Consider the following 25,272-nt stretch of genomic DNA (forward strand, 5'->3'; position numbering starts at 1 on the left):
AAGAGATCAGTTTATCAAATCCACTGTCTTAGTCCAAATTAAAACTCAGTCATCATGCCTATAGCTCTTCAAAATAGCGACAGAACATTTTTTTTTCACATGTTGGGGCAGGCAAAAGCCATTTCTACTTTGACTAGGATAAAGCATATGAGATGCACTGTTCCTTGGTCAGTTCTTCCAACCTCACCTAAAAACACTTTTGGTTGCTGGAGAGTAACTATTTATAGGAAAATAAACAACCTCAGAAGTAATACTTCTTCTCTAAGTGTAAGACCCTCCTTTGCCTAGTTCTCAAGGGATGAAAGTGAAGATTTAATCAGTCTTTACACTTATATATTTTTTAAATTATTTAACTTTTATTACTGTTGCACCATTTATACAATTACATATAATTTCAATGCATCCATTGTACATTTTGTTTTTTCATTTGTTTTCCAATGAGTGTGTGTTGGTGTCTGTGACACAGAATGGAAGAGAAACTGGAACTGCAATGAACGCAGACTTTTTCATTTCCACTGACCAATAAACAGAACTACAGGTGCACCCAACCACGGACATGCATTAACTCGTCATGAGAAATCTAGGTAGGCTAAGTAGGATGAGAATGCTTTTTACTCCCAAAAAATATTTGGAGAGGAAGAATTGGAGGATTGGCATTGAGAAATATGTGGACAGCTAAGTGGGTTTTGTCTGAAAGTTGGCATTCATCCACTGCATAAAAAAAATATCAAAATAAGAAAGGCTGTAAATAAAAAAAAAAAACACAGAAAATACTGCTTTCATAAAGATCTGATTGCCTTGGCACAAACCTTGTGGGCAGAATCTAATGCATCACTCCCAAACCCCATTACAGAACAAAAAGAAGGTTTTGATACACTAGTGGAGTGCATTTACAGCAGTTCAGATACAAAAGATGTGCTGTACTTTCAGACATCCATTTATTTATTTATTTATTTTAATCCAGGACTTGTGTCAAGTTGGCAGAAAGTATATTAGATATTTCCCCACAAAAATACTATTTGGATTCTCCCCCCTCCCTCCCTCCCAGCTTGATGGGACATCCTTTTCATTTTTTCTCTTTTTTTTTTCTCCTTCTTTTCTGGGCAATACATATTTGCTATTTCAGATCTGAAACGAGTTAGTATAGCTGAAAAAATAAAAAAAAGACACAGGTTGTTTTAAGTGGTTGTTTCAACAGGCTGTCCAATTTAATCTTGCACTGCTATGGTTTGATCCGAATTAGTCGCTGGAACTTCAGAAGGTTTCGCTTCCTCTGGAGGGGCTGCAGGGTCCGAGGCCTTAGCAGTCGAACTAGGTGCTGCTGTTGCTGCGGGCTCCTTGGAAGAAGGAGCAGCCTCGTTGCTGCTAGGTTTTGAGTCTGAAGCTGGGGCCACTTCACTTTTAGTTTCTTGGGCTGCAGGCGTTGCGGGAGCCTCAGTCTTTTTGGCTTCCCCTTCCTCCTTGCTCTTGTCATCTGCTTTACTGGGAGCTGTGGCTTCTGAAGGCTGGGAAGCTTTTGCATCACTGCTAGGCTCAGAGGGTTTGGATGCTTCGCTACTGGCAGCAGGAGCAGAGGCAGCAGTCTGCTCCTCTTGCTTGGATGCTTGTTCAGTGTTCTTCTGTGGCTCTACTTTTGCATCGACAACAGCCTCCGACTTCTCAGGTTCTGTTTTCTGGGTTTCTTCCTGGGTCACTGTTTTCTCCTTCTCCCCTTCTTTTTCTTCTGTCTTATTGGCAGTGACCTGAGTATCCTTTTCTCCCTTCTCCTCCTTGTTGTTCTCCTTCACTTCTGTGGTCTCTGTGGTTTTCTGGGCATCCTCAGCCTCCTTTGGAGTTTCCTCTTCCTCAGTTGCTGCTCCTTCAGCCTTCTTGTCTTTGTCTTTAGCTTTTTCATCATTGACACTGTATCCCTTCTTCTTCTTGCTCAGTTTGCCTCCCATGTTGGAGTTCTGTAACAGAAAAGAGAAAGGGTTCATTACTCAGAGCCCAGTATTCATCACTAAGAGAATCATCGAAGTGCAAAGGAAAAATTGATTAGGCTGCTGAAAAGGAGACCACATGAAGTTTGGTAAGATGCTGTCAGCTGAATGTACCAATGCTGCAGAGCACCACTGCCACTGAGCTTACGTCCTGCTGAGCCCTGCAGAATTTCAGTCAGCAAACACTCTTCTGTCACATCCCCTTACAAACAGCCCTCCAAACACCTCCAAACCCGGTTACAGTTCAGGAAGGGGACAGAGTAGCAAGTAGTAGTGAGATGATGGAGGACTAACACAAAACAACAATCTCTAAGTGGCCTGAGAAAGGGTGGAAGTAGATAAAAAGACATATTCAGGTTGGGAATGAACAGAATTTAACTGTCAATCATGCGTCATCCACCCCTGGCTAACGCAAAGTCCACCATCACTTTAGCAAAGGCTCTGAACCACCTTTTTATTAAGGTTTGTAGAAATCAAAGGAGGCCTGGAGCCAGTGAGAAGGCTAACGTAGAAAACTCCATCTACACCTCACAGCCTGTTACCCTCATGGCCAGTTTTCCTTGTGTATACAGCCTTTGTAGAGGGTTGGTGGTACCAGGAGCCAGGATCATGTGCTTCCCTCACCCAGAGGCAGATATGGGCACCCACATCTGGCTGTCCCAGAAGCAGGAACAGATCCCACACACAGAGTCCCACCCAGCTTTGCACCTTCCACAGGGATCGCCCGCCCAAGGCCCTGCATTCCTCAGGAGGATGGGAGACATAGAGACTGAAGCACAGCAAGACTGTGACCACTCCATAAGACAAAAGAAACAGATACAGGTACTTCCAACCACAAGCTTCCATGTGGCACATGACATGATGCAATAGAAAATGGGAGAGGAGAGGGGCATGTTTGTATCCCCTGCTCCTAGTTTTCAAGCATGACAAGCAATCAGGAACACTGCTCAGTTATTTAAAAGAAGCTGACCGTGTGCATAACCATATCAGTATCTATATAGCCTTTATGTGGGAGTCTTAAATAAAAATATACAAAAGCTTTCACAGTACTTCAAAGCAAATTTTATCTATGAGAACAGAAGGAGACAGATACATTGGGTCATTAATGAAAACAAAAATCTCTATGAATGGAGAAAATATTACAATTCTAGTATTAAAGGAAATATTTAATTAATGATTAATAAACGTTAAGAAAAAATATTTCTGTGTTTCCTACTATTTGAAAATAGGAGAAGGTCACTATTTTCAAAGAACTGTCAAACAAATGTTTAATGTAAGAACTTCCCCAAGGTAGATGAATCATTCTAATTTTCTGTTTTGCAAAGGTAGATATAGGCTGTATATTTTTTCACACACTTGCTAAAACTGTGAATACAAATCAGTAAAAATTCATAAGATTGCTCATAGCAGGCTGAATATAAAGTAATATTACATACAACTAAGAACTAGCTGCCTCTTAGTGGATTATCTGCTACCACAGATACAAGCCCCAGGCAGAGCCCAGCAGCCAAATATCCATGTCTTGGGCAAAACTGAGATATTACGGTCAGCAGAGATCTTTCTGATTTCAGCTTTCAAAAAGAGTAACAATTTGCAATTACTGTTGAAACGTTATCACACAGCCCTGCAAAATGGTAATGTGATGTTACTGAAACACTGCTTTATTGTCTGAAATTTTACAGGAACAGCAATAAAAGGATTAACTTCCACAGAGTCACAGCTGAGCAATCTAATCTCTACCTTCATGACAGAGTTATCAGGTTTTTAGGTATTTAGGGCAGGCTATGGACATTAGCTTGTTGTCTGACAAATGTATAGCCTTCTTGATTACTCCATAAATATTGCCCTGATTATTGTTTATGTGCAGTTACAACCAAATACTTTGAAAGGGCTTTTGCAAGTCAGACAGATTGGAGATTTATTTTGAAGCCATGCGTGTATTCCAATTTGTAATCCCTAATTAAGTATTTATTTGTTTTCCAGCAAAGCCCAACTACAGTGAAACAAATTTCATTTGTTGTGTCTTCTGTATTTTTCAAGATTTTGCTATTTAATGGATAGTAGTAACACACCACAATTTATATTTCCTTCCAAAACTGTCTTTTGACCTCAGTTACAGTTGGATACAGAATGTCTATACCAAAGGACCTTTAAAAAGTAGAGAAGCACGCACACGAGAAATGTGCTCCCAAACTAATAAAAGAAACACGCACTCTTTGCTTGGAGATACACGGTGAAATCTCTGTGTCTCAGCTGGCATCACAGCCAGCTGGCTCAAGATGCTGGAGCAGAAGATGGAGAAGAGGTTCAGAGACTACCATTTTGGTCTGTTAACAAATATTTACACTTGCAAATGGACTGCCATCTTCTAGCATTGTTTCAACTACTTTATAACAGAATAAATTCACTCTTTGGGACACTGAATCTCCTATCTCCCAGTTAGAAAACTGCCTAGATCATCGTGATAACAGCTGTGCCAGGCTATGATGCAAAAGCAGAGCAATCATTGGGGTCATCACCCAGGTAGCAATGCTACAATGTCCCTTTTTCCCTAGATCTGATATACAAACATTCCCCCTGTCCCCAGACTTCTGATAACACATCTGGGCTTCCCTGTAACCTTTTTCAGAAACAGCCCCACATGCTCCACTCCTTCAAACAGATGCTGGTCTCGTCCCTGTCCCCGCCTGAGGCACAGCTCTGAACCATCCAGTGCAGGGTCCAAAGGTGTGGCAGACACAAAGCAGGCCTTAAAAAGTACTTTAAAATTACAACCAGCTGTACCTGCAAAAAGACCAGCATGCGGACCACTACAGCAAAGCTTCTCTGTGATTGTGCTGGATATTGTTGTGGGGATAATCCTGCCTGGTATTAAACCAAAGTGAATGTCAGTGAAATGTCTCCCAAGTGAAGAAAAGTGCTAAACGTCATTGAGATGTGAATTCAATGTTGAATTCGTTCTTTGTTACTACCTACATGTTAACACTTGGAAGAGTACAGACATCTTTCCCACCCCCCACAAACGGACTAAATTATGAGAAAAAATAAAGGGGATGCACCCTCTGTCCCAGTGAGACTGGGGTCCTGAGTTCACTGCTTAGCCTCCACTACCCCTGCCCCTCCCTAACCCCATAGTCATTGCATTCACCTTGTGAATGACAGGTCCAGGACCAAAGTTTGCCTACAACTATTGACCACCATGTACAGGTTGAACCCCAGTACGTCTTCAGTTATTTGCGCTTCCACTGACAGGCACAGCTTTTGAGCTAGCTTGAGCAGCTGCCAGCTGAACATAATGCTCTTCATAGCAAGTACATCCCAAATGAAGATCTTCGAAAATTTTGGTGCTGAGCACCATTCCTATAAAATGGCACAGCATTTGATGGCTGTGCCTCCTTACTGCTGTAAAGAAAAGAGTCTAGAGAGAGAGAGTCCAGAAGCCAATTTTATAGAAGAATTTGCAATATACCAGTAATTTTCAGGGAACTTTGGTGAACAGCTCTGCAGAGCAGTACTTCAGAAGAGTGAGGTAAAATATAACACTTGGAAGCTACAATAGACATTGTCTGCTTCCCAGGCTGCTCAGTATTCTTTGCATTGCTCTTTTTATGAAAAATAAACCAATCCAGAGATCACTTGGCCTGACTGCAGAAGAGATACTCCTTGCAAAAGGAGCAAGGATTTCTTCCATTACTAGAAGCTGCTAAAAATTTTGCACAACCTGAAGTTATCATTCTCCTGCAGGAAGCAGGAACAGAACCAGAGAGCTTGCATAATTATCTTTCTTATTGTATAGTGGAAATAATCACTGCAGTGGATTATTTAGATTAAAAAATATAAGGCATACAGGTCACTTTGAGAATGGTTAAGCACTTTGAAATTCACATATTTTTGATAATCAGTACTCAAAAAATTCAATATCCATAAGACTACAATGCAAAAGGAAGAAGAACTCATGGAACATTTCAAATTTTCCATCTGAAGACTCACAGACATGAGTCCCTGGAACATGGACAGCACACATTTGTACAGTTTGTAAAAAGAATCATTATTTGGAAGTTTTATACTTCAAATTGTACTTCTATATTGAAAAAGTCCGTAGAATAAGACTTTATGTCTTTTGTCAGTAAAGGTTTCTCTGCCCAATTAGTTTTGTGTGCTTATAAACTTCTAAATTTCTGAACATTTCTTCTAGCCCAGGCTTTCACAAGCCATTAAGGAGTCAGTATTACAAGAATGGGCTTGCTATCACCCTCCCTCACAGTACTGTGGGCAGGGCAACAGGAAAGGGCAAACACACAGATTGCACCTGATGTTACCTCTGTCTGACTGCCAAAGCTAAACTTCCAGAGCTCCTGTTGGACTGCATGCAAAGCGTGGGGAGCTCAGTCCATCACCAGAAAAACCAGTTCAGGAGCACAATAGGTACCTTCTGAAATTCCACTGCCTCCAGCGCAGGGCAGGCACGTGCGGTGGGTCAGGCCAAAGTAGCCCTTGCACAAGCCTGTTCCCAGGCATGGGTTAGCTCACACTGCCTGCAGACAAGTGCTGTAAAATCCACATCCCTCACAAGGCAGAGTTTCAACACTCCAAACTAAATGAAATCCCAGAAACTACTCCACCCCCCAGGTGCTGAAAAGAAGTAGAAAGATCTTGAAGAAACCATTGTATCTCTGTACCTCAGAGTACACACTATGCCTTCATTAAAAAAAAATTTTTAAAAGGGCAAAAAGTTTTAATTAAGGGACACATATGAGAACTGAAAGAAACAAGGGGTATGCAAATGCTGTTTTTGAAAGAGTTTATGAAATTTTTATGAAAGAAAAACCTCTAAAGCTTACTACTTCTCAAAATACTCCATAGAATTTCATGTTCGCCATTATACACACAAACACACACACACACACACACACACGCACACACACTCTCAGAGACATTCCTATCCTCGTCAGGTCAATCAGTTTTCCAGGTTAATGTTAGAAAATGTCTGTTAGCATACCCCTAGATAGAATTAGACTTGCCAGTCTTGCCTTTTAGCAACAAAGCCATTTTTTTCTGGTATTTCTCCATTATCTTCACTCATCTTCCTTCTTGTCTGATTTTTCTTGGACTTAACAGAACAGAAATACTAGGTCTCATTCAGATTCAGGTCTCTTCAAACCTTAAAATCAGTGGCCCAACTTTTTCTTTTCTTTTCTTTTCTTTTCTTTTCTTTTCTTTTCTTTTCTTTTCTTTTCTTTTCTTTTTTCTTTTCTGTTTCTGTTTCTTTTTTTTTTCCATTCCCTACCCTATCCTCTTGTTCTATGTTACTTATGCTTCAGAGCAGTGGTGGGAACCAGCTCTTCAACAGTCAGGCAGGCTGATTTGAGGGAGGCAGAAGGAAATACACCCTTGGCCACTTCTCCCTTCTGAGGAGATGCTGAGCTGGCACAAAGCTGTGCCAGGGGAGGCTGAGCACATCGTGGAAATGTGCACCTGTGGGGCTGTGAGTGTCACCTGCACACCTGCACAGACCCCCAAGCATCAAGGTGCTTGGATGTGAGGTGCACACAAGGAAATATGACCTGGTTGCTCCTTAGCACCACAGAGTTTTGTGTGTTTCGTGCTGTGACACACAATAACAAACTGGAAACATCTCAGCTTGGCACATGCACTGTTTTCTTCATGGACTATAGAAAATTTTAGTCCCTCCCTAAACATGTGCACAGTCTGTAACTACTGCATCTCCTTTCTTTCTTCCAAAGCCTTGTGAATATCAAGATTTAGAAAAAAGGTATAGACTAAAAGAATAGTGAATGTTTAAAACACAAAACACAAAAATCTTAAAATCTTAATCTTCCCTAATCTTAAAATAAGACAATTCCAATTTTGGGACCTACCTATTTTCTTTTAAAACACAGACAATAAAGGAATTCAAGGAAATAATACTGCCAAGTTTAAGTGCTTAGTTCTCAGCCAAATTTCAGTTCTAGTTTTCTGTGGTGAGCAGTGGAATACATGTAATGCAAATGTCTTAAAAAAAAAAAAAAAAGGTACCTCAATTTGCAGTTTTTTCATTACTTTAAATTTCTCAGGTACATGTGCACCACATAAAAATGGGAATCATGATTTTTAATATGAGCCATTTGTTATTAATATATCTAAATTATTATTGTCAATATTAGACTTCAATTATGAGAGTTATAATTTAAGCACACTGCAGGCTGATATAAAATTATCTCTATCTATTTAAGAACTCGTACATGAAAAACTGTTTCATTTGAGAAGAATAACTGCTATTAATACAGTAAGTTATCAGAAAAGTTAACAATCACATGACAATCTTTTTGAGAGTAAATTTTAAAAATTTACCTGAGATACTGCTAAGATTTATGTGATTGTGGTCAGAGGTGTGTATTAATTTATCAGATAGGAACTAAATTTTCCAAGAACAGATGAAGGGTGATGGTCAGCAGTTTCATAACAGGTAAAGGTTTTGCCAGAATTATCAATTCATATAGCATCAATCTGAAATCACAAGTACTTCACATTGTAATCCATCATTGCACCCTGTGTGTAAAAATGGCAGCTAGCTAGGCAGAATTCTTGAATAAAAGTAAAATTTGTCCATTATGTGATCAAAGAGTGATGAAGATTTTGTGAGTTAACTTGGACCCTCCTGACTTGGAGGGCCCTACAGATGAAGAACCTGGATGCACAGCAGTGACTGAAGATCCACGACTCAGCCTGACATGGTGAGACACCAGCACTCCCTTTGCTTTAGGAGGGTCTGTGGGAGCACGTGCGTGACAGCACTGCCTTATGCTGTCTGTGTGTGTGTATGTGTGTGTGTGTGTCATTCCATGTGAGAGACACTTGAGTGAAGCACTGACCTACATGGTGCAGTCACACTGTAGGAGCAGCTTCCCAAATATTCATTTCCACAGCCCACAAGAAGCTTCTCCAGCCACAGACCCATCTTGCAGAAAACATAAGCTGAAAACATGGGCCATTCCTGCCTTCCTGAGTCAATGAGCAGCATGAAGAAATGCTCTGCTGTGCATAAATTCCCTACTCATCCCCAGCAAGGCTGTGCCTTGTAGGCAGAGATAAAGTCTTTCATTAGACCACTTAATAGGGATAGAGATAACAGCACCCCTATTCTCCTTAGACAGTTGTCTACATCTGACACATTTTTGTGTTAATTTTCTTCATTACTTTCCTATTGTTGGTTTCAAAGCAGAATTGCAATATTTTACCACGTATGGGTTTTTTTTCACTGATCCACGACAGTACTGCTTTGCCCAGCAGTGCAAATACAACTTCCAGCACGTTCAGTTTCATCCTTGGCAGCAAATCCAAGGCTATTTTGCATTGTGTATAACAAAACCAAGTCATATTAAAACGTGAGCAAAAGAGAAGCAGCATAAAATACATTACTTTTGCAGTGCAGTGGATGTATTGCTCAGCTTTGCATTCAGTTCATCTGATGCTCTGATTTGCTTAAATTAAAAATGCTGCCATCAATTTCTATTTATTTGCCTCATCTGCTCATTCTGTCTACCAGTCTTCTTAGAGATTCAAGACTCATTCAAAGCATTTCTCCTATACTCAGATTAACTGCATATGTTCTTTTTGTTGAATAATAAAAGCAGCTTGCAGACATGCTCGTGCAGGCACACACATGCAGCCAAAAGTCAGCCTGCCCCAGAGTGAGATGTTAATCACACTATTGTTAGGCACATGGTTGGAAGAGGAAACTCTGCTGTAAACACCTGCTTTGCAGAGACTGAAATTAACCTTACAAGAACACCTCTTGTAGAAACAGCTTGCAGGATACAAATAACCTGAAAGACTACACCCAGACTTATAAGCATATGCTGTCTCCTTGTTCTTTCTAAATTGCCACATCATTTTGGGGTTTGTGCATGTGTCCTCAACAGCCAGTTTAATAAATATTTTGTACTAGTCAGTTTTCTAATCTATATCCTGGAACCAAGTTCCTAAGTAGGAAATGATGCAAATTTCAGAGGTGGTTATCACCCACATCTTTGAAGCAGTTTAGGTCCCAGCACATGCAATACTGAGGGAGAGGTGAGATTCCACACATATTTTTCCAATTATGGCCAGCCACTTTTTGCCTCCCTCAAATACCTAAGACACCACCACCATGTATAATTAGAAAAACACCCAAGGTGATAAAAGCCTAGATAATGGTTTTATTTCCTTTAAATCGTATTTTATTTGAATTCTGTCCCTCCAGTGCAATCCCTACCATGGATCTCAACACCACAAATATGCCTGGCTTGTAGACCCGGCAACAGCTCCTCCTTTGGGTGCCTCCAAAGGCTACATTAAAAATGTAACAGTCAAATGCTAGCAAGCCATGAAAACATTATCCTCCTCCACACTACAGTCCTACTGAAAAGCAGTGGTGGGAAGACCTCATTCCTGGAGAGACTTCACACTGGAAAAGGGAAGCAAGCTTAACACCTATAGCTTATATTTTTCTAGCCTCTTCCTGAACAAAGAACAAACAGTCCAGGAAACAGGAAGAGAGTTGAAACTCATGCTTTCTATATTAAAAAAAGAAATTATCATATGATCCTAATTTACCTGTTTTCTTCAATCGCAAAACTTCTTGGTTACTGTTAGTATAAATAGTATACTTACCTGTCATTTCTTAAAATAGTCATAGAGAGTCACACTCATATTTTGAATAAGATATTTAACTAGGGAATTCTCACTCGAGAAAGTTATACATGGCAATCTATATTTTCATTTTATTTGTCAAACATTCCACACTCAAAAACACCTCTATTACTTTAATGCCCATTTAAATGGTCAAACTAGTTTAAATCAAACTTTAAAGAGTCCTTAGAATATAAATTACAGTATACTATAAAAAATAGATACATTAGCTTTGAAATCTAGGAACTACCAGTTTTGTTTTGAAAATGGATTCTCCAAGTCATTGCTAAATTCTTCCTCATTTTTGTTTTCCATCTCATGATGCTGCTAGCTGAAAAAAGCAATGGCTGGAAAAAAAAACATTCTTAAACCTTGGCTGTAAGAAAACATCCTATACCTAGAACCAGAACTTGTAACAGACAGCTCAGACCTAGGTTAGGTCATGGCAATCCTTAGACTATGTAATTTCCTTCCTTTGTTTGTATTACAACCTCGCCACAAGGAATGAAACCCCATTTACAATTATAAACCAAATCCAGTTCTCAGTTTTGATTTTCATTTTTAAATATGAGGCACATGGACTGCAACACACCATTTCTGACTGCAGCACACGACTCCACAATTGCACCACTGAAAGTAGGAAAACAGGGAACCAAGAGCAGCCGCCTCTGAATTAATGAAGCGCCTGCTGCTGCTGTGCATATCATGGTGTTCATGAGAGCACTGCAAGCTCTTCCTTCCAAAATACACAGTATTTAGTTCACCCAGCAAAACAAAAAACACAGCAATTTAAATGAAGTATTTATTGCTGACTCTTTTATTCCATAACTATTTAAGTATTTAAGATTTAGTATCTAGTTAACATTTTCTCTGTCTGCTTTTATCTGTTTTAGCTCTATATTAAACTGCAAGAATAGCTTTTCTTTCTTTTTCCTCAAAAGGAAATGATTGCACATCCACTTGATGTTCCTGTATGTACCGCTTTGTTGGGTTAGACATTAGGAAAGGTTGGCTGATTTTAAAAGAGCACTGATATCTCTTTTCTCCCAAAGAGCATGCATCTACTTCAGTCATTGATAATGTGCCCACCCTCTCGACAACCCTGAACACAGCAACAGCATTCCTCACAAATTAAGGTATATGCAAGAATCACAGGATAAAACCAATTTCATCCTCCAGTTGGTGCACAATTGCTAATGATAGTTAAATTAGTAATTGAAACATTATTCCAAAAATACCTGTATATCTGACATGGCATTAGAAAGCTGAGCATGCTTACGTCTTTAGGATAGTGTTACACATCATGCCTCTGGTGGAATTTAACCTCCTGCAAGCAACCAGCACAAAGCCTACTCACCTCAGCAGCACTTACAAGGTATTTTACACCAAGTCTCTGAAGAGCTGCTGCATTTCTCCTTGGAATAAAAACCTGGCTTTCAATCCTATGCACAAAGTTTCATTTTGAACAAAAAATGCTGTACTGAAGTCAATGTACTCAAGTCAAGTCATGCCTTGTGTAACATCAAAACTACTTATAATTAAACCTGTGAGACTTGGGGCAGAATTGCAAGTATTTCTCATGTTGCTAAGAAAAATTCTTCCTCGTGATCACAGTATCAGTGTCAGCAGCTTATCAGCTCTCAGCTTCTCACAGTTCTGTTGTAATAATATCTTCTAGTAAAGACGTGCTCAAAAGAAATAGGGAAAATGGAAGAGTGAATGCTCAACACCTTGGAAAACTTTCTCTATTTGTGTTCCTGAGCACTCATTTGTGCCATATACATTTTCTACCAGACTGCAGCTTGGTCTATTATATTAAGTTTTTCAATTCAATCTCTCTCACTTCCTGGTTCTCACACTAGCACAATATGTGGGATAATTTTTTTAAACCAGCATACATTAAGACAAAATAAAATCTCATATTCCAGACTTTCTTTTTGAGCTTATTTAGAATGCATGTTTAATACTGCATTTTGACTTTTTTCTTTCCCCCCCTCCTTTTTTAAACAAAACATTGCATTCAAGCTGGGTTACCAGTTTCACTTTAGTCATTGGGAGAGGTTTATCAAAATAAACCTCTCAAAAATCACTGAAAGAAAAGAGGATTAACCAGTTAATTTTTATTTCTGTCTCATCCCTCTCCATCTTTTCCACCACTACTCATTTGCACTCCTCTAATGGCTGTTAAAAATACCGAGACATCTTAGGCAATCTTTAATTAAGACTTGCAATATTCTTGAAAACTTGAGAAGTGAGAGCTGCATTTCCTGACACAGAGGGAGAACCACAGGTATGCATCAATGAGCGCTGTCAGTGGAGCCTTTTACCCTCCTTCAGTGCCACATGATGGTAACAAGGTAAAGCAAATTCTGTGTGCACCAGAGCAGAGGAAAAAAACACAGTTTGCTTTTTGATTCCAGTGGTTCAAGATGACAGTGGGAACTGCAGAACAAAACCAACATCTGTTAGAGAGTTTCATCTCCTGATCCAACAGGATAAAGGTCAGCTTTAAAAAACTCACTTTAAAAGCATAAAGTGTTTCTGATCGGCCCAAAGTAAGAGCCATGACAGGCAGTAAGCTGTACCATGTCACGTTTTAAGCCATTAGATGTCAGTTTGGATCCAAGACTCCCAGGCCTAGATGGATTGCCTGAATTTCTTTCTGAAATCTTCACTGACTGTACTTTCTCTTTTCTTTTTGCTTGTTTTGGTTCGGGTTATATTGGGATGTCTGATCAGCTCTGCTAGAGGGAAGGTTATGTAAGACCGGAGGCTAACAAGTCCATTTGGCAAGATATGAAGTGAGCAGCTAGTGCAGTCCATGAATTGCACTGAGAGATTTATGTTCAAACCAGGAAAGGCAGAAATCCAATTTAATAATTACTCAGCCAGAACCATTCCAAGCTAGCAACTACCCACAAAGATGAACAAACATTGCAGCAGCAATGAAAACTAGAAACCAGGAAAGATGATCAGATATATATCTCCTCTCAGTAAAATGGTTTGGTTTACATTTCCATTTAAGTATCAGTGGGAAATCTGTCCATAAGAGCTATCAAATTTAAACTCACTAAATGAGAGCAAAAATAATTTTGCAGGGATACAGTCCCTTTTCCACCCCTCACCTGAGCACTAACTTGCATTTTATGTCAATGAATTTAGTTAATACCTAATATGGCCACAATTCAATTTTAGCAGTTCAGAACCCATACCAACTGTCTTTGATGATATAGCTCTTAGATAGACTTCCATCAAGGCTGTATGTAGGTTAATCTGCAGTTTTGGTCACCTCATATCATACAACAGAAAAAGCTTACTTTCCAATGCCCACATGCTATTTATAGAGAATTCTTACAGTCATTCCTTCAGTTTAAGAAGATTTCAGCCCATGGCTATGAGAGAAATTATTTATTCTAACCAAAGAAGGTAAGCAGACATCAACATAAAGTATAACTGAGCTATTTCAGGATTTAAATGAGAGAAGTCTATCAAAGCAACAGAGACTTCAGAAATATGGAAAATTGGTTTTTGTTTTTCAAGACAGAGCCATAAACAAAAAGTAAAGCACCACTAGAAAAGTTCTGCTAGTTGTTTCAGAGCTAATATACTTTAGTAGTAGCCCATATTTCAAACCAGCACTGTCCCTCATGCTAGCAGATACATGGAACCCATCTGTGCCCCAGGAAGCCCATGTTGTAGGAGTAAGAGGATATAAATTTGTCTTAATTCCATTAACAGAACACAGCTGCTACAAGTCTCAGCAGTAACTGGCTTTTCTAGAGGCTTTTTTTTATAATCAGTTCTCCTGGCTGGTGAGGTAGCAGTGGTTAGGCTGGCCAACACTCCAATTTGGGGATTTTTCCCTTTCTGCTCTGGCAGGTCAGCTGGTGGGACAGGGCCCCTGCATTCCCCTGTGAGATCACATCAAGAAATGTGAAATGAGTTAATGCCTCTGCCCTGCTGCCTCAGCTGTGGCTCCCAGAGGTTGGCAATTCATTTCCTTGGGCGCTGGGGAGAGGGAGCTGCACTTCATTAACTTTAAGATGTTGGCTGTCAGGAGCCAAGAGGCATTTAGCTCTGCAGAAATCATGTTCACAGTTCTGCTCACTGCAGTTTTCTGGGTATCCCCCCATATGCACAAGTTGAGCACTAAATTCACACATCCCAAACAAGGGGGCTGGGGTGAAATATGATTCAAGTTCATAAAAGTCTCTTATCCATATTTGGAAATATTACTTTCAAAGGTCTCATGCTATCTCAAAAAAATGCTAAAAGAGCCAGTTTCAATAAATATGTCACAAGAAACACCTAACTATTTTAAGAATCTTTGCCACCCCAAATATATTCATTTAAGTCTCTTACCTACCACAATCTCTTACTTTCTGTATTTCTTTTATTTTTAATCATAGGTGACTGGTAAGGAATATCACAGGTAAGGTTATTCTATGACTAATGCACAAACCAAAATAAAATCCTATTTTTTCCAGAAATGGCTAATTTTCCTGTCCACTTTCAGCTCAGCAATTCGTCACTATAAATGGACAAATCTTCTATTCAAGTATTTATTAACTTTTGCAATGTGGTGATTTAAAAAAAAGTTTTTAAATTCTACTCTGTGTGAATACATGAGTCGAACAAATGGGATTCCTTTATGTTGTTTGCCAATGACTGCAAACTTAGCTCATGTCATGAACTTCTCACAGGATCTGACATAAGCCACTTCATTCCAAAACAGATATCAGATAAAGAAGGAATTACTCTCCTTACTCAGGACAACTTAGATAAACAATGCAAAATAACAACCACCTCATCCCATTTTCCCTAAAATCACAGCATACTCATCTACAGTAGGTGGCATCTGATTCTCAAGGTGAAATAGCCATCGTAGAGCAGTGGGACAATATTCTTTGGTTTAAGCCTCTGGGACCTGTCATAGCAAAAAAGTTTGCCATGGTAAAAATAACAGATGCGATCTTCCATTTCAAAGCAAACACAAATTATTGAAATAAAACTGTACCACATCACAAAGTCATAAGACTACCTCTCTCCCTCTTTCTGTTTTCAGGGATTTACAGTAGCCTGGGGTCAGAGGAGGCAAGAACACAAAACCTACTCAATCTTTCTTGCGTGGAAGGCCATCTAATTTGCAGCTCAACTTCCCCATTTGCAAAATGGCATAATATCTGTTTTCATTCTCAGATCAGCTCTGCCTGATGCCAACAGGTGCTGTAAGGGCTTGGAGATATTTCTCCTTGTTTTAAAAAGCAAGCCCATCCCATATGACTCCTTCATCCCAGCTCTCTGTTAGAGAAGACTGTTTTTCTGCATATTGACTCTGTACTGAATTGCTTTCTCTGAAGCTTCCCACTGCACACCACATATGAGAACAGCATAATAAGAAAGTCACTCATGGTGATTTTACAATACTATGTCAATATTGCAATACGCAGTTGTAAAGGATCTCTGACCAATTTCAGGTATTCCTGAAAAATCCTTCTGGAACCAAGCTCCTTCACATTTATGCCTCTAGGCTGAGAACATCTGTACATGAACATTTTGATTTATAGTTCCAAATATGCACATTTTACTCAGTTTCGGATGACTTGCTGAGAAGGATTTTTTCTCAAGCTAAGAAAGCTCCAGTGTATCCAGCTGGATGAAGATGAAGCTACTGCTTGGCAGCCATCTTAGTGTTTTATTGAAGACAGATGTAAAAAAACAAAGTCATTTTTTCTTAAACAGAAAATTTTGAATGTTTTAAAAACAACCATAAGCCCTTTTCAATCTGCTTTCATTAGATTCCTGGGCATTGGCACATTCTGGTCACTGCTATATTTATTTTATACTTACCAATTAGATGCATGTCTCTGTCTTTTAGGAGTGATTATTCAAATTTGAACTGACACAAGAGGAAGTTCTAAATTGGTTCACTAACTTTCCAAGACCTTTTTAAAGATTACACAAGTTTGAAAATCCTGAGTTATATTTGTCACACTCTGCAGAAGCTTCTTTTCCTACCCACAGATCTGAGCTGTAGCGATTACATTATTACAGTCATAGAAAGTCATGAAAATCGGAAGTGTCTTCCTTTAAAGCATGATTAAGCATCAACACAGCAACATGGCACTGCTGAAGATGAAATTCAACAGAGCAGGCTATAAAAGGATCATTTGAAAGAAATGGCTGAAATTAGGGATTTGAAGGGTGGCAAATATGGGTATATTCCCTTTGATCGCAGCACTCAAACTAGTTTCTACTCTCTTGGTAAGTAAATGAAGATGAGCAGTAAAAATCTGACCAGGTCAATATCAAGGGAATGAAGAACAGTCCCAGCGCTCTCAGTTCTTAGTACCTGCACCAAGGGACAGCTACAGAGGACTGCAGGTCTGGCTTAGACTCACAGACTGAATTTGTGAACCACTAACTGTACATTTTGATTTGGTTTTTTTTTCGTTATGAGTAGATTATGTGGCACTAAGGGACATGGTTTAGTGCTGAACTTTGCAGTGCTGGGTTAAAGGTTGGACTCGATCTCAGAGGTCTTTTCCAGCCTAAATATTTCTATGAGTCTGTGTTTCTACAGGTTATGTCAGAACATATACATTACATAAACACAAGTCTTTTGAAAAGATTCTTTCCACGTAAAAAGTTCAAAAGTTACAAAGGAAGAAAGAAAAAATAAATAGGCTTTTTTATTTTAAAACTAAAAGAAAACTACTTTCATTATCATATTTGTCAAAGAGCAGTCAGGAAAATATTGATGTGTGCCAAAAAATATTAGAGATTCTAGTCTGAGAAAGAAGAGAGCTTAAAGTAAATAAATAATATGGGATCATAAGCAAATGACACTCAGCTTCAAATTTACTGAGCTTCTATGAACTCTTGTACTTGTAAGTTGCCAGCTCATAATTTTGTAATGAACTCAAAGTAATTGGATTTTTTTTAAAGCATCAGCTCTAGTACTGATTACAAAAATAATCTAGATTTCATTTCTAAACTTGGATTAAGCAAGAAAAGTCTAGAAAGAGTCCTAAACCGTGAGGCAATTTTTGTCTCATGATTTCTTACATCATTCATTTGAAATGTTTATGCCTGGCAATACTGCATGCTTGCAAGGAAAGTATGTGAAACATTCATTAGAAAAATGGATGTCAATTTATTTCAGTCATTCATACCTGTTTGGCTAGTATTCAGATAAGCTCAAGAAAGATGACAGTCCTTTAAATTTATTTTCAAAGTTGTGGGAGTGTTCTTAGCATGCTTTGTTCTGGCAAGTTAACCGTACATACTCAGAAGCCAAGAGATGCAGCACCATTTGATATAAACCTAATAAAGGAATGTATACCAAGGCCGTAGAGAAGACAGAAGAATTGTAGATGGAAAGTAGAGAACTGAGTCTCTGGTAACTAGTGAGTCAGGATTACAGAGATAGGAGTCTGTCAAAGCACAGGTAGAGAAAGAAGATATCTCTATCATTTTTCCATTTCAAACCTACACAATAAAATCCAAAATTGCCCTAAAATATTAAATTAACTTTATAAAGTCAAGAGTAATTTTGTCATCTACAAGCTAGATATAGTGAATTACTGTAAGACAATCTATGCCATTAACTCTGCAGTTACTGAGCATTCTGACTTAAATTCCTTTGTTCATTTGTACATAACTAATATTTTTATTTTTTGTGCTCTTGAGTGGCTTTCCAGTTGAAACACTATAACCATAATTGGATTTTATTAATTTCATTTATAGGTTAAATTAGTCCACAAATGAAAACACAGGGATTTCACCTGGCTGCCTATTATGCCATTTCAACTGGTTTTTTCTGGATATTTTTGAACATCTTTTTTTGTATCTCATTCTTATTTTTAGCAACTGGAAAATAACTATTTGCTATCAGACCAGATTAAAAGAGCTGTTCAAAGACTTTTTCAGAGTAATGTGATAATTCAAGCATAAATCAGGGTGCAATTTCAGTATTGCTGAAGAAATGAGGGCTTCCTCTTTTAAAGTTCCAGAGTTTATTTGCATGAGTTACATTTTCAAAATTTAGTTGAGTGGTGTTGAGTTTTCCCTTATGATCTTTTCCTCAAAGATATCTGTAGATAACAGTGCAAAGCAAGAAGTCAGTCTTTACAAAATGCCATCATGATTAAGAACAATTTTACAGTTTGACTCAACTACAAAATAATGCTTAGAAATGCTTAAAAAAAGTAACCTGCAATGAATGTAATTCAGTACTCAAATAAGAATTAAAAAACTAAGTTTCATATTTAGGAAGGTGGAATTTAACTGAAATCTTTGATTTCATCTCCAGCATTGACTAGTACAATTCTCAGTTAAAAAAACAGGAAGAGATAGAAAGACTCCAGCACTGTTTGCTTGTTCTAGGAATGAAGTTAGAAGCTGGAGAAGCAGAGGCTTTGAAGCCAGTTGGCTTTGTTGAACCTAAAATTCAAAAATTTTTTTTCAAAAATCAAGTGTTTCATATTCAGCCTGTATGACATCTACAGTTACTCCAGTGCAGTGCTCAGTTGCCAGAAATATGCTCATACTAGCAAGCAGCAGCTGGAAAACATTAGTCTCAATGGTAAACCTGGGTGGATATCAGTATCTGCAAGCTAATAGCCAGAGAAAAGAAATATTGCAGCTATACATGACCACCTGCCTACACAGATTGAAAGCAACTAAGTCCGTTCTCAACTGAGCACCACTCTCCTCAGATCAGTGTAATGACTTTCACAGTGTTTAGAAAGTTAGTGGAAGCAAATTTTTTGCATTTGCAAGACACACTACCGTTTCTCCACTGTAAATTGCTGAGATTTTCAGCCTCCCTTTGATTAGCACCTCAGCATGATGTTGAGTAGCAGAATGCACCACGGAGCCTCTGAAAGCTCAGCACAAAAGACTCAATGCTCAGCTGCAAAAACATTCAACAAATAATTAAATATTTAACTACAGAAGGATGAAATTAAAAGCCTGAGTTTCCATTAGCCCTCTGTAACTCTACCTTGGACTTATGTCTAAGAAAATATAAAGGCCTGTTGTCCCTCATGTGACATGATCAAACACTTTACAGTTCTGTTAATAAGTAGACAGGAGAAGAAATCAATAGGAGAACAATTTTGTGCACGTATCCATTTTTTGTATTGAAAAAGAGAGACATTAGAACATGATTGTAATTAAATTTGCCATGAGACAAAGTCTGGAGTTTGTAAAGAGATAATAAGATCTGAGAAAAGAGTGGTTTTTGCCCTTCCCTTGCTACTGGAAATGTAGAGGGGAAAAAAAATTTAAAAAAGTAAATGTTAAACGTTATTGCTTTCCATTCCCATTCAGATGCAGGGACTTCATCGAGTCTGTCAGTCTGTGCTTATTTTGAATTGATGGTTACCCACAGAAAGCAGGAATGCATGATTTAGATGTTTATTTTCCCTTTCACACCTCATATGGAAACCTTGCAGCTCTGAAAGGGCTCATGATCCACTGCTGATTTTGCTAAGGTCTGAGAGACCACCAGCACTGCAGATTTATAAGCATTATGGAATGAATAAACAATCACAGCCTGAAACAATGATATGAACGTGAAGATACTTCCATAGAATTATTGTATTAACATCTCCAAGCCATACTTTTGTTCTTGGAGCATGATATTGCTGGGAGTTTTCTGTAGCACTAAGGACAAACATTTCTTTCAGATATTAGCATAAATTTGGTAGTATAGATTCATGGAGGTTAATATTCTTGTTCACCTAAATCCTCCTAAATTTTCAACTCTATTTTAAATGCAAAGAGAAAATAAAATATACACTATTCTACCACATTTTTTGTCCCCAAGAGGACATAGTACTTTGCATCTCATCTAGATTTGGTATCATGAAGTCACATTGCATGGGAGACCCAGAAGCCTGAACAACCTTTACTTGGCTAATGCATTCCATAGAAATGGGATATAACCTTTGCTAAATAATTCTTTCATTCCAGGCTATGTTTTAACTCTTTCCTACAACAGTGTTTTTGATCTCAAAATTATTAAGGAATTAGGACACTAATCTGGACATTACAAGCATAGTCGCCAAGGAATGCTCTTATGTAGAATCTGCAAGTTAAAGGTACAGAGGAAAGTTAAACCACAGATTTAAACGGAGACTACAAGCCAGAACATAAGGCACTGAAGATTGAGTTATGGTTGTAGTTCAGAAAACTAAATTGCTTGATGATACTGTCCATACTGAGCATGGTTTAGTAGGAAATGTTTAGCAAACAATGCCAGGGAAAGGTCTCTAAACTGGTCTTTATGCTTTTCTGATAATTCAAGTGTCATGTAAGTATTTGACAAATGGCAGACATCTCTGCAGCCCCCAGGATTAACAGTCATTCTAGGATGCTACTTATTATTTTTGAGGTCAATTTGTGTAAATGTTAAAGAGTGAAACTGCTTTTACATCCTATTTTGCAAAAGAAGGAGAAAGGATGAAAGGGTGACCCTTTCCTCTCAGAGCATTTCTGAAGAAAGGATGTCTTTTATCAGCTTTTAATTGGACATTGGAAAATGGCAGGTCACCTCCCTCTCGCTGTCTTTCCTCTGTTTTTTTACAGTGTTCCTCACTGCAGAAATATCTAGCAAATTATTCTAGCATGCAAAGTAGTGTGGACCATCACACAGAGAAAGCAAGATGTCTTCTTTTCTAACTAAAAACCCAAATCAGCTTGTATACAGGGTCAGTATGGTTCATAACATTCTCTATTACCATGAAAGAGCACCTCAGCTTCAAGCTGTCCTGTGCATGTTCAGCACAGGATGTGCCCTATTTTCCTTTTCCTGGCACCATTCAACATCTTCCTGCTTCGTCTTCATTGGCATGCAGAAACAGATCCCATGAAAAGCTGGAATTGACAGAAGTGAATGCACACTTTTACTCTGAGAGGGAGGGGAGGAGAGAGACAAAAGAGAGAATAAAAAGCTGGGCAATAGGATATATAAGAAATCTATGTTCTTCACGTGTTCAGAAAGAGCAAGAATATGCTAAACAAGATAAGCCTTCAGTTGTTTTTCCATGGGATCTTTGCAAAAAATAACTTATCCCCCACCCCATAAATGGAAGTTAGATACACTAGGTGTTGTACACACATGTAAGATGATGCTCTGGACTAGTAAGGTACAGCATTAGCAAAATACCAAAATAAAACAGCAAACCAGCAAAGAACAAAAGCTCTCTCACACCAGTAGTAGCAACTCTGGCAATGGAGCTTGGTATCTGTTTGGACACAAGGCTGGCTTGCCCAAGTGCCCGGTGTTATCAGGGAAGTGGCACAGTTTGAATGCACAAAGCTAGGCCCAGCAAGGCATCATGTGAAATCTAAGCAGAGTGTACAGAGAAAAGTGCTCTACATAACCTATTCTTGGTGAATGGCTCTTCAGTGTACTTGGGTTGAGATGTAGGGCTGACCCAGGAACCTAAGTAATCTAGGTTTGCCATAACGTTCAGCAGGAAAGGGGTATGAAATTGTTAAATGCATTGAAAAAAATCCTCACTTCCAGTTTAATTAGAGCAGATAGAATATAGTAGAGTTACCTAGCAACATTTTTTTTTTATTTATTTTAAGAGATAGATGGAATTAGAGGTAATAATCTAAATTTCGAAAACTACTTTTATAATCGTTCATATTGCTATAGTTGCATAAAGTTCATTTATAAGCTGGAAGCAATTTCTGTGCGTGTTTTCTTTGACAATCAGGGATAATAAACAACAGTCTTCTGTTCTTCACTGGCACTTTATGCTGCATGTCGCATTTTGGTCTGTACAGTACCTGTCCTAATATACCCTCCCCTTTTACTTACAGTGCCCCTTCACTTTTATAAAACACAGCTGTCAAGATCTTCACTAACAAATTCCCAAATTCTCTCACTCTCAAGCATCTTCCTGTATTATACACTGTCTATTACAATGTCAGAGTGGTATTCTGTGGAACAAAACTGCCTTAAGAGTATAGCTGCCACTATCTATTGACACAGGACACTTTAAAATGAGAATGTAGTAAGAGACAGGGTTCAAGAACTGTGCACCCAGTCCAGCTGGAGAACATACAAACATCTTTCAACTGTCTCATTAAATGAGTTCAGGGAAAGGGCATTGCTAAAAATGAAGAACAAATGTCTTGATTTACAGATCTACAGAGCATTTGCTGCAGTACATTAAACAGCAACAGAAGTTGCTTTTAATTCAGTCTGTTTCTCTGAGAAGCACATAATGACACCACATCACTGCTGCCCAGAAACAAGGTGTACAGAGTAGGTTATTTGTGCCACCTTTTACTTAAAGCCCATACCAGTAGAAGGTGATGATGGCAGAATGACTATGTACAAGATATTGCTGCCATTACAAAAAGCAGGACCTGCAGTCCTTGCCCTTGCTTTCTGACCACTGCCTGTCCAGCAGCCAGGAGATGCTATCCATGGCCACCAAGTCACCAAGTTTAAGGGACTCAAATTCATGCATATAAGCAGTAGGATAGAAGATCAGAGAGTGCACATCCATGTTTTCACAGTAGAGACTTACAAATGAGAATACTGATTTACCATTTACCAGCAATAACCAGCTGGTCCGTAGCAATATCGGTTGTTGAATAAAGGCAGTTTGTTGTCTGCAGTGTGCACATACCTCTGTGTCAGGGCAATTGCTTCTGAACCGCTACTCCATTCTTCCCAAAGATGCCTAAGCAGCTTCACACATATGTTTTATTTCTCTCTTACTGCAAAAGGCCATCCAGCACAGGGCACATAGCCCAGATCCCACTTGGATGGATGTTGAGCATTGTCAAATGCATCTGCCATGGTGAAACCAGGTCAATATGTTCGTGGCTAATTTAAAAATGAGCTGCTTGGATTTAGGGTTTTGGGAGAGGGGCAGCAGCTCAATTCTTTTATGCACAGCATTAGTTAACTTTCTGCAGCTAAGCAGACAATCAGAAAAAGACTCACAGGATTATAAGGATCATGTATCCATGGTGATTTTAATAAGAAATCTTACTTGCAGTAGAATAGATAGAAGCAAGAAACAGAATCAGGCTTCAGGGATGATTTATTTTAGTTCATCTCCTAGGAAGTAGAATGTTACTGGTTTGATTTGAAGCCAAAAATTGTAAGCCTGGATCAAGTTCCTAAGGTTCAAACTCAACTATATTCCGCTCTCAAATACCAGGACACTGTGGCTGTCTTTATCTTGAATATACCAGTTCTCTTAGGTAAATTGCTTATAATGTGCTAAGCCAAGTTTTGACAGAGTCATGCTGTGGACATTAATTTCATCAACATAAGTATCTTACTTTAACTGCCCTGTTTCTTTTCCTGTGGCTTTCTGACAGAGCAATATTTATGGCACTTCTGTTCCTTCCCAAGGCCACCAAAAATTAAGAGTGCTCAGGTAAAGTAGCCTAATATAAATATACCTAATTTTGCTAATTCTTCAGCCAGGAAAGAGCAGGAGTTTTGCTGGATATGTCAGGATGCTGGTGGGGAGGAGCGGGGGGGGAGCAGGGAGAAGCACTAAACTGTTACAATTTTCATTTATATTTAAATTATAGTATTATAACTCCTTGCAGCTGATCACATTTTCTCAAACAAGTTCATTGTTACTGTTTATTTTGACAAGCTTGTCTATTTTTAAAATTTGTCATTTTTAAAATGCTCATGACCACCATATTCCCTGAGATCCAGTAGCACCCGAACATTTGGATGTGCAATACCCATGGGATTCTGTGACTGAACTGTCCAACTGCAGGTGTGTCCCAAGCAGTGAAGTTACGTGTGATGCTATTCTATGCCCCAATTACTTTCCGCTGTTGACTACAGGTATATTTTACTCAGCGTCCTAGCTCAGCTAAAAAAAGTAGAATTTGATAGAGAGACTAGTAAGAATACAGAGAAAAAAAGACCTGTTTGCATTGAGACTGACTCTGTAGGAGGGAGATGCCATGGTTAGAATTTTAGGCTTGAATGAGCTAAGACTGGAATAGAAATTATGTTAAGAGATCTGAGAAAAGGACTCTGACAAATGGCAAACCAGCAATGAAATGTTTGCATTCCTTTTGCAAGGTCCAATAGCTCTGTTCCCATAGCTACTGTATGTTGAGATGGATGATGTAGCTACAGCAACGGAGCCAACATCCATGTTCAGTGTAAAATTCCTAAGTCATTACTTAATCCTTCTTTTACCTCCCTGCAAACTTCTAAAAGAGGAAAAATATAGGATTATCTTGGTCTTTGAATGAATTAAAGCTTTGCTAAAAATATTAGAATGAATAGATCCACTGCAGACAACTGGTGCTAGAGCATGCCTCCCTGACAAAATTTCCTCATCCCATGATTCCCTTCTCCACACTGACTGGAGACCATTGCTTTTTTGCTAAAAGAGAGCTGTCTCTGCCTTCCATAATGGGTGATGTTTGGCAGTCTGCAGCTCCTCCAGGTCCCACTATATTCAAGTGAACCACACAGCCAATCCTTCCATTGGGTATATCTGGTTGTTTATCTCCCACCACCCACTACGATTTTGAAGAGAAACTTCTACTCAGAAATTCTGCACTTTTTCATAGCAATTATTTGCTTCCACTTAACAGTGCTAGC

At 38.8% G+C, this 25,272-nt stretch overlaps 1 protein-coding gene across 1 annotated transcript in view; it reads right to left on the bottom strand.

Moving 5' to 3' along the window:
- Positions 1–334: 334 nt before the first annotated feature.
- Positions 335–25,272, bottom strand: part of BASP1 (brain abundant membrane attached signal protein 1) — a 50,854-nt gene continuing 25,916 nt past the window's right edge. Inside the window, exon 2 of the mRNA XM_033067410.2 lies at positions 335–1,949. Within this exon, the coding sequence (XP_032923301.1) occupies positions 1,209–1,940 (732 nt within the window). The 5' untranslated portion in view covers positions 1,941–1,949 and the 3' untranslated portion in view covers positions 335–1,208. The remainder of the gene's footprint in view (positions 1,950–25,272) is intronic.

The sequence above is a fragment of the Catharus ustulatus genome, chromosome 1 (genome assembly GCF_009819885.2).
Source record: "Catharus ustulatus isolate bCatUst1 chromosome 1, bCatUst1.pri.v2, whole genome shotgun sequence".
NCBI classification, from domain to species: Eukaryota; Metazoa; Chordata; class Aves; order Passeriformes; family Turdidae; genus Catharus; species Catharus ustulatus.